Source organism: Telopea speciosissima, chromosome 5 (assembly GCF_018873765.1).
Source record: "Telopea speciosissima isolate NSW1024214 ecotype Mountain lineage chromosome 5, Tspe_v1, whole genome shotgun sequence".
NCBI classification, from domain to species: Eukaryota; Viridiplantae; Streptophyta; class Magnoliopsida; order Proteales; family Proteaceae; genus Telopea; species Telopea speciosissima.
In genome coordinates, this window is record NC_057920.1 from 31,121,048 (window position 1) to 31,136,159 (window position 15,112).

The window sequence follows — 15,112 nt, forward strand, 5'->3', positions numbered from 1 at the left end:
ACAGATTGGGCATTGATTTGTCATACCAAACCCTAATAGGGTTCCAGTAGGGCACCATGGACGACCATGAAAAACTCTAAAATTGAAAATAGGATGCCCAAGCCAGATTAGGGTGCCCTAGGGCAACCCTAGGGTTCCTTAGGGACAACCCTGAAGTTCCCTATAACCAGAGAATTCAAAAAATATAATTTATTAGTTTCCCAAGTGAACTAACATGATCTCATGGACCGTAGCATCGACTTACAATACGTAGAGAAGGAGCAGAATCGATGATTGGGCAATGGCCATCAAGTCCATTCAAGAAATGAGTAGATCAAGAATAGAGAGGGATGCATCTTTATCTACTGCATTAACCCAGTATGGTGGAGACTTGTATGGTGTTACAAGGATGTAGGAAGTGCTTGAGATAAGGTATGAATTGGATGAGGTTAAATACGAGAAGACACTTAAAAGGGTGATGACTGACCCGCAATGGAGGGAAGCCTTGATTTTATGTCCCTCACACAAGAAGTCAATACTCCTTCATACCCTAGACTGATACTGGTTATTTCTATAGTTAAACTTGTAAAGTTTGGAAGTTGTTATTGAGGATAATTTGATAATTTTTTTTTTTAATTTGTTCATGATCATGGGAAACAATTGTGGAATTTTGAATAGGGTTAATTTATGATTTTTTTTTAATGCTTTGGATGGTATGTTATTTCGATTATTATGGTTTAAGTTTAATTTAGTCTTAGTATGTGTCTCTCTATTTGAATTGGGTTAAATTTGTGATCTATTCTTGTTTATGTTTTATTTCAACTCTAGATATATGTGTAAAGTGTAATAATTGGTTCAAACTCATGGATGTACTATCAAAACAATTTACATAGTTTTAATGGTGATATTTTGAAATTTTTTTTGTTATGTAAGTATAAACATATGGTCTAGGTGGTATTTTACATAATCTTTGGTAAACAATAGAAACGACTATGTTAAGTGCGACCCAAGTTTCTATTTCTTCTAAGTTACATAAATGGTTTTTTTTTTCAGTGTTACCATATAGCATTTTAGGACCAAGAAACGCTCAACATACACAGAAACACATAAAATTGTGTCGGGCCTAGAATCAGTTTTTTAAAACAGAAACGATGCCATACTGAGCGAAAATTACTGATATTCCAGTCCACCTCCTCCAATCTATTATCTTCAGTTTCCTTGATCACTAGTTCAGTGACTAAATAAACTTGTCATTCTTGCTTGCTTTTCAGTCCTTCAAACTTGAGCAGCTCATTGTGATAAATAGCTTAGTTCCTACCATGGTACTATGAATAATGACCACTTATATAGGATGTAAAAAAAGCATGCATCAACTTCATTGGTCAAATCCATCCCCTGTCTCATGAAAAAGAAGAAAAAAAAACCCATCCCATATGGATAGATTTAATGCTTCGGTGGGATTGGTATTTGCGTTGAATTGCACTGTGAGGTTCAAACCTAGCTCCAAACATTAGTTGTTCAATAAGTTTGGGATCATACTGACCTGAGCTTTATCTATTTAACATACAGAGCAGCTTAGCCAGTTCTTTCAGATGAAAGGATTGATTGTTGTTTATCACATAACTGGAGACATGGAACTTAAATGGTTTAAAGATCTTTCAAGAAGGAAATGAATTCTCACTCTCTAGCAATGATCAAACTGGTAACATTAGTCCACTGAAACTGGCTGCATCTTCAATGCCTCTTCCCTCAACTCTTGAAAGAGAACAGATGACAAGTACCTCTCCCCAAAGCTCGGATGAATCGTCTGAAATTCACATCAGAAACTTGTTTTCATTAGATTAAGTACTTCATAACCAACTAGAGATTTCTAATATAAATGGGGGTAAGGAACAACAATTCTTTAAATCAAAAAATTGAAAATTTCTGCTTTCGTTTCATTATGACAGTAGAATAATTTTATTGGATACCCAATTGCAAGGATGATGAGATCAACTTCTTCGATTGGTTAGATTTATAGGTGGAAAATAATAGGATGTATTTTAAAAATTAACATGAATGAGGTACATAGTATCTATTGGTTGGATTTCTCTAGATTAAATTAGTTTAGGATTTGCTAGTCCATATTAGGCAGAGTTTCATTTATGTCAATACAGTGTTAAGTGTCCTTGTTCTCTCTCTCTCTTTTCTGTGCAAATTACATGGAGTCCAAACTATCTTATTGTAAAAATAAAAGAAGAAACCTTTGTGTAATTAAAGAAAAGTGATTTTTTCATACCACAATAAGTTTCCCTTTGTTCTCCGGCATCCTAGCGAGTTCCAATGCTGCAACTGTATTTGCTCCAGAGGAAATTCCCACCTTCAAAATTGAAGATTGGAATAAGATCCAATTATAAGAAATAAATTTATGGGTCTCATTACATGCAAGCTTAAAAGGCAAGGAAATTAAAATATTAAAGCAGAATTATTAATATAAAGAAGAAAAAAAAAAAAAAAAAAACTAAAGAATTTGAAAATGACTACCATGAACAATTGGGAAATTACTTAACTTCTTTCGAACAGAAGATTTATTTCATTAATAAGGAAATTAATGGTGAGACACCACAAAAAGAATTCTCAACAGAAAAATGGGAGGTCATGAGGATCCATTTAAATTATTACCATGAGCCCCTCCTTCAGAGCCAATTCTCTTGCCATCGTAATTGAATCTTCACTAGAGACCTACAGAGTTTCAAAATTAACCACAGATTAATTACTTTTCAAATAAATCAAATTATATATACTGGATTGTAAGCAGCTAGATCCTTGACAACCAAGTAATGACTATAAAGAGACTTGCCTCAAGAACTGCTTCCATTACATCCATATCCAATATCTTTGGTTTGAAGCCAACCCCGTTGCCAGTTATTTCATGAGGACCTATATATTAATTGGATTATGAACAGAAAAATTAACTTACCAACAAGCAATACAAAGAATTATAAGTTTAAGACATATTAATCCAAAAATTAGCTCATCAGGAAAGGCGCTATATACTTAATTTCTAGAAGCTAACGTTAATTATTAGACTATGCTTACCTGGTTTGCCGCCATTTAGTACATTGCTTTCTGCTGGCTCAAGTCCATATATCTGTCAAAGATCCATGGATCAAATTAAAATGACGGAAACATACTTATTTAGGATCAGTCCCGTTAAGTGAAACTAGAGGGTGCTTTAATTAAATAATTATTTTTATGTACTAATGGTTATACCTTAACATTAGGATTTTTGGATTTCAGATATTGTCCAACTCCAGAGACAGTGCCTCCACTTCCTATTCCCATAACAAAGATATCAACTTGGCCAAGAGTGTCCTCCCATATCTCAGGTCCAGTAGTCTCAAAATGGATCTGTTTATAATAAGAGATCAGTTATTATGATTTTTTTTTTTTAGAATATCATAATTCACAGTTCATAAATAAGTTTTAGATGTATGAAATTATACCTGAGTATTTGCAGGATTTTCAAATTGTTGTAGCATGAAAGCATTTGGGGTTGATTCCAAAAGATCATAAGCTTTCTTGACTGTTCCACCCATGCCCTTCGCAGGATCTGTGACGATTAGTTCAGCTCCAAATGCTTTCATAGTGACTCTCCTCTCTAGGCTTGTGTAAGAAGGCATTGTGAGAATAATCTTATATCCTTTCATGGCTGCAATAAATGCCAAACTTATTCCCATATTTCCTGAAGTCGGCTCAATCAACACTGTCTATTATCATACATAGATGGAAGAGTTATTCAAGAAAAGAAAAAAAACAGGACAAATTAATTATCTGTTCTTAAAAAAGTTCATTTTTCACTTGGCAAAAATAGATAAAATAATGGTTGATTCTCATCTACCTAAGAAAAATATGGAACTGTGATGAAATAAGAGTACTTCCAAATCAGTAGTTTGAAATAAAAATTCACCTTGCCAGGGGTTATTAACCCCTTTCTTTCTGCATCTTCAATCATGGCCAATGCAGCTCTGGTACAACAAGAGGCATATCATATCATATGACCCCTTCAGGATTTTTAAACAGAATAGAATTCATCAAGAGTTGTGAAGAAGTACCTGTCTTTGATGCTGGCAGTGGGTTGCATCATCTCTTGCTTGACAGCAACATAAGCTTCACAGCCTTCAGTCACTTTGTTCAGATAAACAAGGGGAGTCTTCCCAATAAGCTGAATCATGAGGAAAAGATAATGAAAGCCAAGTTAGGGGCAAGTAACAATTAAGTCAAAATGTGAAGTTCCTTTACATTAATATGAACAATGAACATAATCATCTGACAATAAATTCAAATGCAAAGACCAACTTAGAACACAAAGTCTTAGACAAAAATAAAGATAACAACCAATCTGAGTAACTAAATTTCCCAAATTTCTTCTCTAATTCCTCTAGAAAACCTTACTTACACCTCTCTTTTTCCCTTGGTAATTCAAAATCCCTGAATTAGCAATGGTTTCCTCCCTTCAATTTTCAAATGAAGCTCACCATGAACTTGAACCCCAACCTAAATCAGCAGTAATAACTCCGGAAGATTGCATCTCTGCCAACTGCAATTCCACCAATTGCATCACCTCTTCAACCATCTGAAAAGTTAAACTACAACCTTAAATGTGAAACAACCCAAAATCAAATTTTGAATCAACCCTCCATGAAAGCTTATTGTGAATGGTAGTGGGAGATGAGATTTGACCCTGAATCATCACTGAGAAACAAAACCGAGAGTTGGAGTATTTGGAGTTCGAAAATTGCTGAATTCAGTGATGCGAAGTTGGCATACCACCGGCCATAGACTGCAAACCCAGAAACCCGACTCCTTGTAAACCGGTACAGCATCCAATTTGAACCCATTCCAACATCAAAACCCTCTGTCGTGGGGGCTTCATTTTTATGCTGGATTTCACCTCTGACCTCGTGACGCCGGACACCTGCTCATAGATTTCCTTGTACGAGAGGACAAGTGTTCCGGTCCGGATCAGAATCAGGGTCGTTGGGTTCAAATTAGGATTTTAAAACCAAGAATCGGTGACGGAATCTGTCTCCGTTGCTTCGAATCTGATCTAAATTGGTCAGAATCGGTCCGAAAAACCCTAGAATCAATCATTTGGAACCAAAAATTCGCTGAATCAAGGGAATCATTATTCTCGACCGATTCCGATACAAATAGACCATTTACCTATCTAATTCACTGATTCTTGAAACATTAGTCAAGTGCCATTGTTTTTTTTTCTTTTGTTTTTCGATAAACAGAAAATATATATTGCTTAAGAAAGATAGTAATTTATAGGAGGACCCTTGTAGAGAAATCCATTCTCCTCAAAAAGGGTTTTACGAGCCAGATATTCTAGTAAATTTAAAATATTAGTGTCTACTAAACTACAAAAAGAAAAAGAAAAAGAAAAATTAGAAAAGGTAGCTGTAAGATCAACAAGTTCTAAGAAAATAGGTAGAGAGTTCCACGGAATTTTAAAAGATTTTCTTGAACAGATCTGTATTTTGACTTCTAACTTCCAAGATATATATTGATATTTAAGTTTGAAGCTTGTTTCCAACCATGTAGCATCCTTGTGATCCGTTTCCAAAACATCCATAGAATTAACAACACCACCAGAGGTTAGAACAGCCTTCCCAACTATTATAATGCAAAAAGCCCAACTTGTTAAGTGCCATCGTTGGTTGGCCGCTTTTGAAGTGGATTTGGCCTTATAAATAGGAATGGTTGCCATATTACGATGGCAAGTGGGAGAGTTGCCCGACCAAGCGAAAATCTTCTTTAATTCAAATTATTTATTTTTGGAAAAAAAGAACGCTGCTAGATCGCATTCCCCTATGCCCACACACAAGAGGGGGGGTGGCAAAATGATCTCTCTGCTCCTCCATGTGGATGTCCATGTGTGTTGTCTCATTGGCTCCCACTTGGTGCCGGGGCCACATGTGCAGTCAACATTCTTCTTTTCTTTATTTTTATATTTTAATTTTGGGATTGTGTTATTTGTCTGACTACGGGTTGATCGTATGCTAGTGTCTCCTTGTGTTTATCTCTCTCCTCCCATAATAGGGGTGAATAATATTGAGGTTAGCAAAACAAACTTCTCTTTTTAATGTGAGTAAAACATTATGGGCAAGATCAATGAGAACAAACAAAAAGAAACAAGCACACAAGAGACGAGGTTTATGTGGTTCGACAATACCTTCTATATTCACAGAATGATTCGTTCTTCTACTAAGAACTAAAAAAAAAGGGAAAAAAAGTACAACCATTGCGAATTGCGATTTGATACCAAACCCAAGTCCCTTGTACACCCTTCTCTCCTCCTTTTTCTCACTTGGTCACTCACTAATCTCTTCTTTCTCCCTTGGTGTCTCATTTTTTTTTTTTCCACTCTTGCTATGATAAATACTTCTTTTTTCGTTATCTCATCTCTCCTTTGGCACTTTCTCTCTCTTTAGAGAAAACCCATTAACTTTCCTGTCCTCAACCTTGTTGAACAAAATTTGACTTTCTCTCTCCTTAGAGAAAATCCACTATACACTTCTTTCAAAGTGACTCTTAGAAGACTCCACATTGTTTAATATCTTCAATGATCAAACCACTTTCATTTGCTAGGAAGTTTCAACCTTATTGAAGACTCCACTGATCTTCCACGTGAACACTCTTCACCTCTCATTCAAATGGACAATCCAAACAAGACAATTGAACCAACCCAACAACTATTCTAGATAAAAACCACCAAACCCAACAAATATGTCATTCCATAAGAAGGAGCAGAGAGATAGACATAAGATCTAGCTTGTGGTAAGAAGTGATTCACATTTTGCACAACAGTCTCACATGTACACTGTATAGAGTCCTATTTTGATTGATTTGCATGAAAGGAGCAGGGTGAGGTGGGGGAGAAAAATGGGCGAGGAGGGAGCATGAGTTGGGGTGATATGGGAGGGAAAGGGGTGAGGTTAAAGAAGATGTAGGTCCCATTGAATATGTAACATAAAAGAAAAAAAGAAGGAAAAAGAACGCCATTGGATCATGCAGCACACGCTGTCCTGGATCTTGACACAAGGGTACATGAAATGACCGCTGCATCCCCCTTAAACCCCTAAAATGACCAGGATTGTGACGGTCATTTTACCCCTATCATGGGCAGCACACGGCCGCCGCAGGGGGCAACATGCCTGATGCGTCCGTGTGACGTTTTTTCTCCCTAAAAAAATACCAATTTGGAAGAGGCGGTATCCGGTTTTACCTTGGCCACCACGTGTCAGCTTACCACCTTATATGGAGAGAGAAGACTCTCTCCACATATGCGGAGCTGATCCGGATTCCGGACTCCAGATCATGATGTTCTATATTTTGAGAAAGTCCCATTAATGGTGTGGAGACCCAAAGGTGTAAAATCCACAAACATCCAGAAGATAACCAGTTTTCTTGTCTTAGTAATTGAAGTGAAGAACAAGAAGAAGAAGAAGAAACGGCATCAAGCAGCAAAACTAAAATCCAAAAAATCTAAAAAGAGAAAAAGTAAAAAAGCAGATATCTAACATAGTTAGCTCCACATATATTGCAGACGCCTGAAGGATAATATCTTGTTCGTATGATTGAATGAACAAAGATTCAAAGTGAATTTAAGTTGAAAAAAAATAGAAACACTATAAAAGAGATAAAGAGACAGATGAGACGAAGAATAATTGCCTGAGTAATATCCTTCTTGACTTGGATACCGGCCGGTAGATCCCTTCCCCAATTCCCAACTCTCTGCACTAACGGTGGACGATCAACAACAGCTTGGATTGAGAAAAGGCGTTTCTGAAGAAGAGTGCCTCCTGTTCTCACTAAGCTCAAGATACCCTCCATTAATGGAGTTTCTATCACTTAACTTGTCTCGGATCTCAGAGAGTGAATTGTGTGAGTTTGATGTTTTTTTGTGGGGTAAAGAATGTGTTTTTGGATGACAGAGCACAAAAGGTTCGGAGCTATGACCCTTTTATAATTATAACACAAGGCAATCAATCAGTCTTAGTGTCTTTTTTCCTATTTATTTTCGGAAATCCGAATCATTATATCAGAATTCAATACCTTAGGGTACTTTTTAGAATCACGAAACATCCCACATCATTTAAGAATCTTCCATGGAATACACATATATACTCGTTTTAACGTCACAGAACCAAAGTCTGGATCTTTTATTGATTAGGATTAAGTTTTTTATTTTTTTTTCTATATTTTAATGAAGAGTATTAAAACAAATTAATATTATTTATTGTTCTATAATCAATCTTAAGGGGTTTTGATAAATGCCCCCTGAAAATACCCATTTATCCAAATACCTCCTAAATCTTTTTTAATTGTAAATTCCCCCTACTTTCAAAACACTGTAACATTTTAGTTCAGTCTATTAAATTGGGATGTTTGACATTAGTTTCAGGGAATATAATGATCAAAATGCCCTTTTAATAAAACCCACCAAAAATAAGATTAAAATGATCAAATTATCCTCATCTTCTCCAAATGGTTTAGGGTTTGAAATTGAAAATCAAACCTTAAACCATTTGGGGAAGATGAATCCTAAAATCAAACCCTCCAAAACTAAAATCGTAACACATAATTACCTTTAAGGGTGGGCGTAAAGGTACTAAGACCAAAGAATGTAATTGAATTAACTGCATATTTGTTACGGAACCCTCTGCTCAATCAGGAAAATTGCTTCCATCAATACAAATGTTTCCTCCTGTTCCAGCTCTAAGTCTTACATGTATATATCAGCTACAATACACGATACACAATTGAACCACCTATAGGCTCAACAACTAAGCAATTCATCCGTAAGAGCATCAGCAAATATGTTCTCCCTTTAGGCCCTGCAACAACATTACATCATCATCAGCACTCCAAGGTCAAAATCGAAAAACTACAATGGACTCTGCAATTATTCTGGGAAAATATCTCTTGATGGGCACCTCAAGAGTTGTTTGATTGAGGGTTTCTAAATGAATGGTGTTCATTCTGTTCCTGTTTCAACAGTCAATTTGATTGTAGATCTGTTACTCGTTGGCAACTTGTGCTGGGTAATTCCATCTTGTTATTTTCAACTTGGGTGATCATGAATTAACCTGCAAATCTGGTAAATAGGTTTTGGTGATCCTGAAATTTTGACAATTGATCAAACTCTAATGATCGGAATCTAATGACTTTGGCTTGAGGAACACCATTCAGTGATCTCTCCAGTGACCAGGTTCAGAGTAGGGCTGGTGTTAAATCTAGACTTCCATATCATGGATTTAGGTTTGGTGTCCCTCTAACTCACAGCACACCAGTTAGAGACGACCTCAAGTTTCCAAGCTAATAGGGCCTAATCAATGGTTATGTCAATATAAGGAATGAGGACTAGGCAATAAGCACCATAGAGGTTGTTGATTTTTTTTGGAGGTTTGATTTTAGGGTTCATCTTTCCCAAATGGGTTAGGGTTTGATTTTCAGTTTCAAACCCTAAATCATTTGGGGAAGATGGGGGTAATTTGGTTATTTTATTATTTAATTTTGATGGGTTTATATCATAAGGGCATTTTGATCATTAGATCGTTAGATTCCCTAAAACTAACGTCTAATATTCCAAATTAATGGACTGGACTAAACTGTTATATTATTTTGAAAATAGAAAAGAATTTGCAATTACAAAAGTTATAGGGAGCATTTGAACAAGTGAATATTTTCAAGGGAGCATTTGTCAAAAACCCCAATCTTATTGAGGTTTCCGACATTCTTATAGATTCGATTAATATTAATCAATTAGGAACGAATCTATACATATTAAACGAGTCTTGGGGTGTGGCCTGGAATTCACATCCCTGATCACGAGCTTCACGCTCGCTGCTTTAGTGTGGTGGCATGTCATCCACGTGTCGTGTGATGCTCTGTGGTGGAATTATATTTAGTTGAAATTTTTTTTTTTTGGCACGATATTTAGTTGAATTAGCCGCCACTGATTTATATGATTGTTACGGATCCCTGCCGACTCTGGTCACTTTTCAGCCAATCTTGAGTCTTGACCAATCCCATCATTAGCCAATTCAATTCTTGATTCTCAACCTTTTGCCAAAGGAATTTCCTCTAATGCTTTCCCCCTGGTATTATGTCTATTTACAGTTTTAGGGTATGTTTGGTAACCGGTTTGAATAAAGAATATCTTTTTTTGACTAGAAAACGTTTTTTGGCGTTTCTAGTCTGGAACAATGTTCTGTGATCGAAAATAACTGTTTAATAACGATCTCAAGAACATGTTCAAAATGAAAATGGTGTTTGATAAAACCTGTTCTTCCCTATTGAATATTAATTACAATAATGACATTTCCTTCTAAATTATACTAAAAAATACTTGTTAAACCCTTTTCTCTCTTAACAACCTTAGCATAAAATTAAAATATCTCATTAACATAACCAAAGTAATTATAAAAATATGAAAAAATTTAAAAAATACAATTAAAATTGGGTTCTTTTGTGAATTAATGTCATAGCTGACTATACTATGAACAATTGAATAAAATTGGGCCTTGGAGGATTCGAACCACCATCCCCTTGGAACATACTCAAGTTCCAAGTGCTCTACCAATTTGAGCTAAAGACACATCAAGTAGAACTTGGAATTTACAAGTAACCATGAGACCTTGCCATTCAACTTGTGCTCTCTAAGCTGATCTAGAATTGAGTAGGCACCACCAAAGAAGGGATCGATAACTCCTGATATCTCATTAAGTAGACTACAGAAAACATAATAAATGAATCCAAAGCAACTGGCACCCTACCAGTTCTCAACATGACTCAAAAGTTTTCTAATTCTTTTCTTTCTTTCATTTTGGGGGGGGGGGGGGGGGGAGGGGGAGGAGGTGAATTATCAAAGGAAATACACACCCACATTCGCAACTCAAAATGCTTCTTCACTCTTTATGAAGAGATAATAAGCTCACAGTAGGAAATTTATAGAATGAGAGATCACAATGGAAAAATTGCTATTGGGTTCCTTAAGAACCAATACAACAAAGAGGGGGAATTACATTCAAGAACCAACAAACTTATGTGAGAGAGAGAGAGAGAGATAAGGAAGAAGAAAATAGTCTAGTGTACAAAGTGAACAAAGCACTAGCTCTACACATGAGAAAGCTATGGTGGTTTTAAGATCGATCTTGTAAGGCCTATATCAAAAATCTTTTATGTGTTTCAATAGAAATTTGGATCTCCCATACAAAACCCAGAATCAAAACCCAAACCCTTTTTAATCCACTAGGACATAACACACTCCACATCTAGTTTTAGTGTAGATATAACCTAAGTTAGTTCACAGGCTGTACAAACAAAACCATGAGAAGAACACTCACTCAGCTATGTACAGAGTCAAATAGACAAGAACCCACTTACGACTTTCATTACCTCTACATAGGGTTAGAAGAGGATGCCTCTTGCCTTGGTTCTCTCAGATACCCAAGTAATGTTTCAGCCTGTGGAGTCACACAACTAAACTCAAAGAATCAACTCATCTCTGAATTAGTACAAGGAAGAAAATAAGGATTTTGTGAGCAGAGCAAGATCATCAGAAGAAGTGAGTTCACGTTCACGAAATCCATTAAACCCATTGAGCCTGGATTCAATTGAGACCTTCTCATCGAACCTGAGAGATAGGGGTTGGATTCTATTTTCCATTAAAGCCCTGTTCTCTTCTTCCAAACCCACAACTTCTCTGCAACATCCAGAGATTGCCTTAATAACCTATATCATCAAATTGGGCCTATAACCCATAGCCTTTCAAGTTTCAATCTCTATTCGCTACCAAAATTTCAGTATTTTGAAACCCTAAATAGAGAGTAAGAAAAGGGCAGACTTGTATCCCAACACCCCAAACTATAATTCTTACCTTGTGCTTCGCTCAAGCGCTTCCTGATTGCGAGAGAGCGACCAACGGAGGGATTCCATCTTCCCTAACCAACAACCCTCTATTCCGTACACAGTCTGCACAAAGTAGCAGGAGCGTTAAGATAGAGAACTCTTTCCCTTTCATCGATCCGTCCTTGATGGCTTCAACCAAAATTGAGGAAGAACACCCGTTCTTGATTCTGGGGCTTCTGGAGTTTCAATAACCAGGAAGAAGAATGTTTCGCAATGACTAGAAGAGGGTGGGTTCTGTATTAGCTGAAGATCCGAAAAGACCAAACAAAACTGTGAAAACTAGCTCAAGCAGGTAAGTGAAACCAGATAAGACCGTAACAGGGTGTCACAAAACAGAGAGCGAGAGAGAGATGAGAGAGAGAGAGAGAGAGAGAGAGAGAGAGAGAGAGAGAGAGAGAGAGAGAGAGAGAGAGAGAACTCACCTTGAATCTCCTGTGGAGTTGCAGGTTTTTGTTAGAATTTTAATCCTACAGGGATTAATATTTTAATATTATATGCAGTAATATTAAATTTCTTAAACCAGACTAATTAGAGTTTTGGTCTAATTAGGGAGGTCATTAAGTTGTATTAGAAGTCTAATTTGGACAGGCTTTAGTGTGGGCAGATAGATTCCTATTGGGACTATGATGAGTCAGACCCTATAGGAATTACTATATAAAGAGAGCTAGGTCCCCCCTCTACCCATCACAACTAATTATTCTCAATCTCTGTTGAGGAGTGCATTCTGGAAAGAGAGGGAGATATTCAGTGTTCATCATCCCTGTGCATACAGTATTCTCATCAAGCCAGTTACTTTGGGAATAGAGGGGAAGCACCTAGTGTAGACGTTGAATTTTGCCACCCCCCAATAGTGATGACAACCGGACGTGAAAGCCTGGTAATTCCCTTTAAATACTCCTTTCCTTCGGGGTAACTCGGACACCCCTTGTTCCATTTTGTTTCCACCCGTGATCCCCTCGCATTCCTGGAATGACCCCCCATGGCGCCATCGCTTAAAGCCCTGACCCAGCGGCATCGCGTGTGGTAGCAGCACTGCGTAGTATCATGGCATACGGCCGTGGCACTGCCTGGCAGCACCATGCTCAGCCGCGGCACCACTTGGCAGCGCCGTACCTGGCAACACGACAGCGCCGCAGCCTGGGATTTTTTCCCTCTGCGGCACCGTGCAACAACGCTGTGCCCCGGGCCGCGGTGTCACCAGGGTACCCAAAGTGAGAAATTTTCATCCGACGGTGCTGTTGAATCCCCCGCGGTGCCGCCAGACGGGTTTTTTCCTATAAATAGCTCCCCCACCCCTCATTTAAACAAGGTCTGAAGTGGAGGAGAGGGGGGACCCCAGAGCTCCAATTTTTTTAGTTTTTTCCTTTTTTCCTAGTTTCGGGGCCTTGCCCCTGTCTGATTTCGAGCCTTCGAGCCTAGTCCCTCTCTCTGGAGTCTGGGTCCTCCGGACCCCCCTTCCCTAACCCGATTTTGTCCAAAAGCCCCAAGCCTCCCATGGCCTAGTCACCCTGCCCAATATCCTAATCCTTAGTTTTTGAAGCGCTTTTCGATGCCATTGTTCTGTCCGAGGTCCTAGTATCCGATGCCCGTGCACCGTTACTCTGCCTGATATTTGAAGAAACCTAGTTTTTGAAGCTTTTCAACGCTGTTATTCTGTCCGAGGTCTTAGCACCCGATACCCGTACAGTGTTATGCTGCCTGACATCCAGGTAAGTACTCCCCAAATATATTTCTGACACAGTTATACTGCCTGATATCCAGGTAACTATTTCCCGATGTTGTTACTCTGTTCGACGAAGGACAAAGCTAGTCTTTTGCCTCCACCTGAGCTGGGGGACGCGATTCGTCCCATATAACTGCATTGGTTTAAACGCATATAGGTATTTAACTCTTTCATCGGATTTTAATTCTGTAACAATGTAGACTTTTAAATTACGACTGTAGTGTACAATAGTTAATTTAATTAAGCAGTTTGCGCATCATTTTAGCTGTACATCTGGGAATAGGACATTTATAAAGAAAGAATATTAAAAAACCAACACCTAGTAGAAAGACCAGTTTTACCGTACGAGGTGGGTGCCTAACACCTTCCCACTCTCGTAACCTGACCACTTACCCCGAATCTCTGACCAGACCAAACGAAGTCCCGTAGCCCTTCACAGGACTACACCCATGGGTCCTAGGCCCTAATCCTAGGTGGCGACTCCATTTCATTTTATTGTATGACCTCCATCCCCTGATAAATTGGCATATACCCCTTCGAGAGAAGATGTATTCTTTCTCTCTCTCCAATCGAGGAGCATAAACAAACCCTCCGAGCTGTGGGAACGCGCGATTCTGAAACAGATCCTCACAGTGGCGACTCCGCTGGGGATTGATGGTCAAGCTTTCAATACTATATGCTACCGTTGAATGCAAGAATATTCTTCCTTCTGCATTATTGATTAATAACATGTTCAGCTAACCCTTTTTGTGTACTAACTGCATCATGCATCGTGTTCAAAGTGAAGTCAAACGACGAGGGTACTCCCTGTTGTGCCTCTACCTCCGGGGAGGTGGGGCACACCATACTAAGTACTCTGAGATCGGATGATACCCGATTCTGCCACCACTATCATGCACACACAACACCGCATGGAAACACATAGCCCCGTGGTTAGTCGTTGGACCCCATATATAGATATGGGTAATTCGCGGCGAAGCCACAGCCATTGATATTTACTATACCAGTTTAGAATCACCGATGAGGGTATTCACTAGTGTGTCATGGGGTACTTCGCTACTCAAAAAGGGCACTAGTTTGATTGCTCTGAGATCGTGTGACCTACTCTCCAGGTATATTAAGAGCACCACGTACTGACGATTCGTGACCACGAGCGATAGGTATATAGGTGTTGTTAAGGGTGACCTTTTTCTGTTCTATCAGCTTACCCATTGTATGCATCATGTAGGAAATTAGACCATATATGATTAGGAAATGCCACAAACTAACGTAGCAAACCTTTGGGGCAGAACACAAGGTTCTTGGCAGTATATTCTCCTTAACGTAGTTTACCCGTCATGGGAAAGGGCTCCATTTGTCCCTCGATAGTCCCTCGATAAAAGCATCATAATTGTCCGGGATGGTGTATAAAAAAAAATTGCAGCTCGATAGTCCCTCAAAAATTGGTAC

General features: G+C 38.3%; 1 protein-coding gene across 2 annotated transcripts; it reads right to left on the reverse strand.

The window, feature by feature from the left end:
* Positions 1-1,632: 1,632 nt before the first annotated feature.
* LOC122662748 (bifunctional L-3-cyanoalanine synthase/cysteine synthase 1, mitochondrial-like) lies at positions 1,633-7,882 on the reverse strand. Of its 2 annotated transcripts, none has more exons than XM_043858468.1 (10): positions 7,699-7,882; positions 4,074-4,183; positions 3,929-3,986; positions 3,462-3,728; positions 3,232-3,366; positions 3,058-3,109; positions 2,819-2,898; positions 2,641-2,700; positions 2,258-2,338; positions 1,633-1,786 (listed from the first exon to the last, which is right to left on the reverse strand). In XM_043858468.1, the coding sequence occupies exons 1-10, from the start codon at positions 7,858-7,860 to the stop codon at positions 1,688-1,690; spliced, it is 1,104 nt and encodes a 367-aa protein (XP_043714403.1). In that variant the 5' UTR covers positions 7,861-7,882; the 3' UTR covers positions 1,633-1,687. The 2 variants fall into 2 exon arrangements, with proteins under 2 accessions (XP_043714403.1, XP_043714402.1); XM_043858467.1 differs by having other exon boundaries at positions 1,636-1,786; positions 3,232-3,369; positions 3,465-3,728.
* Positions 7,883-15,112: the final 7,230 nt, after the last annotated feature.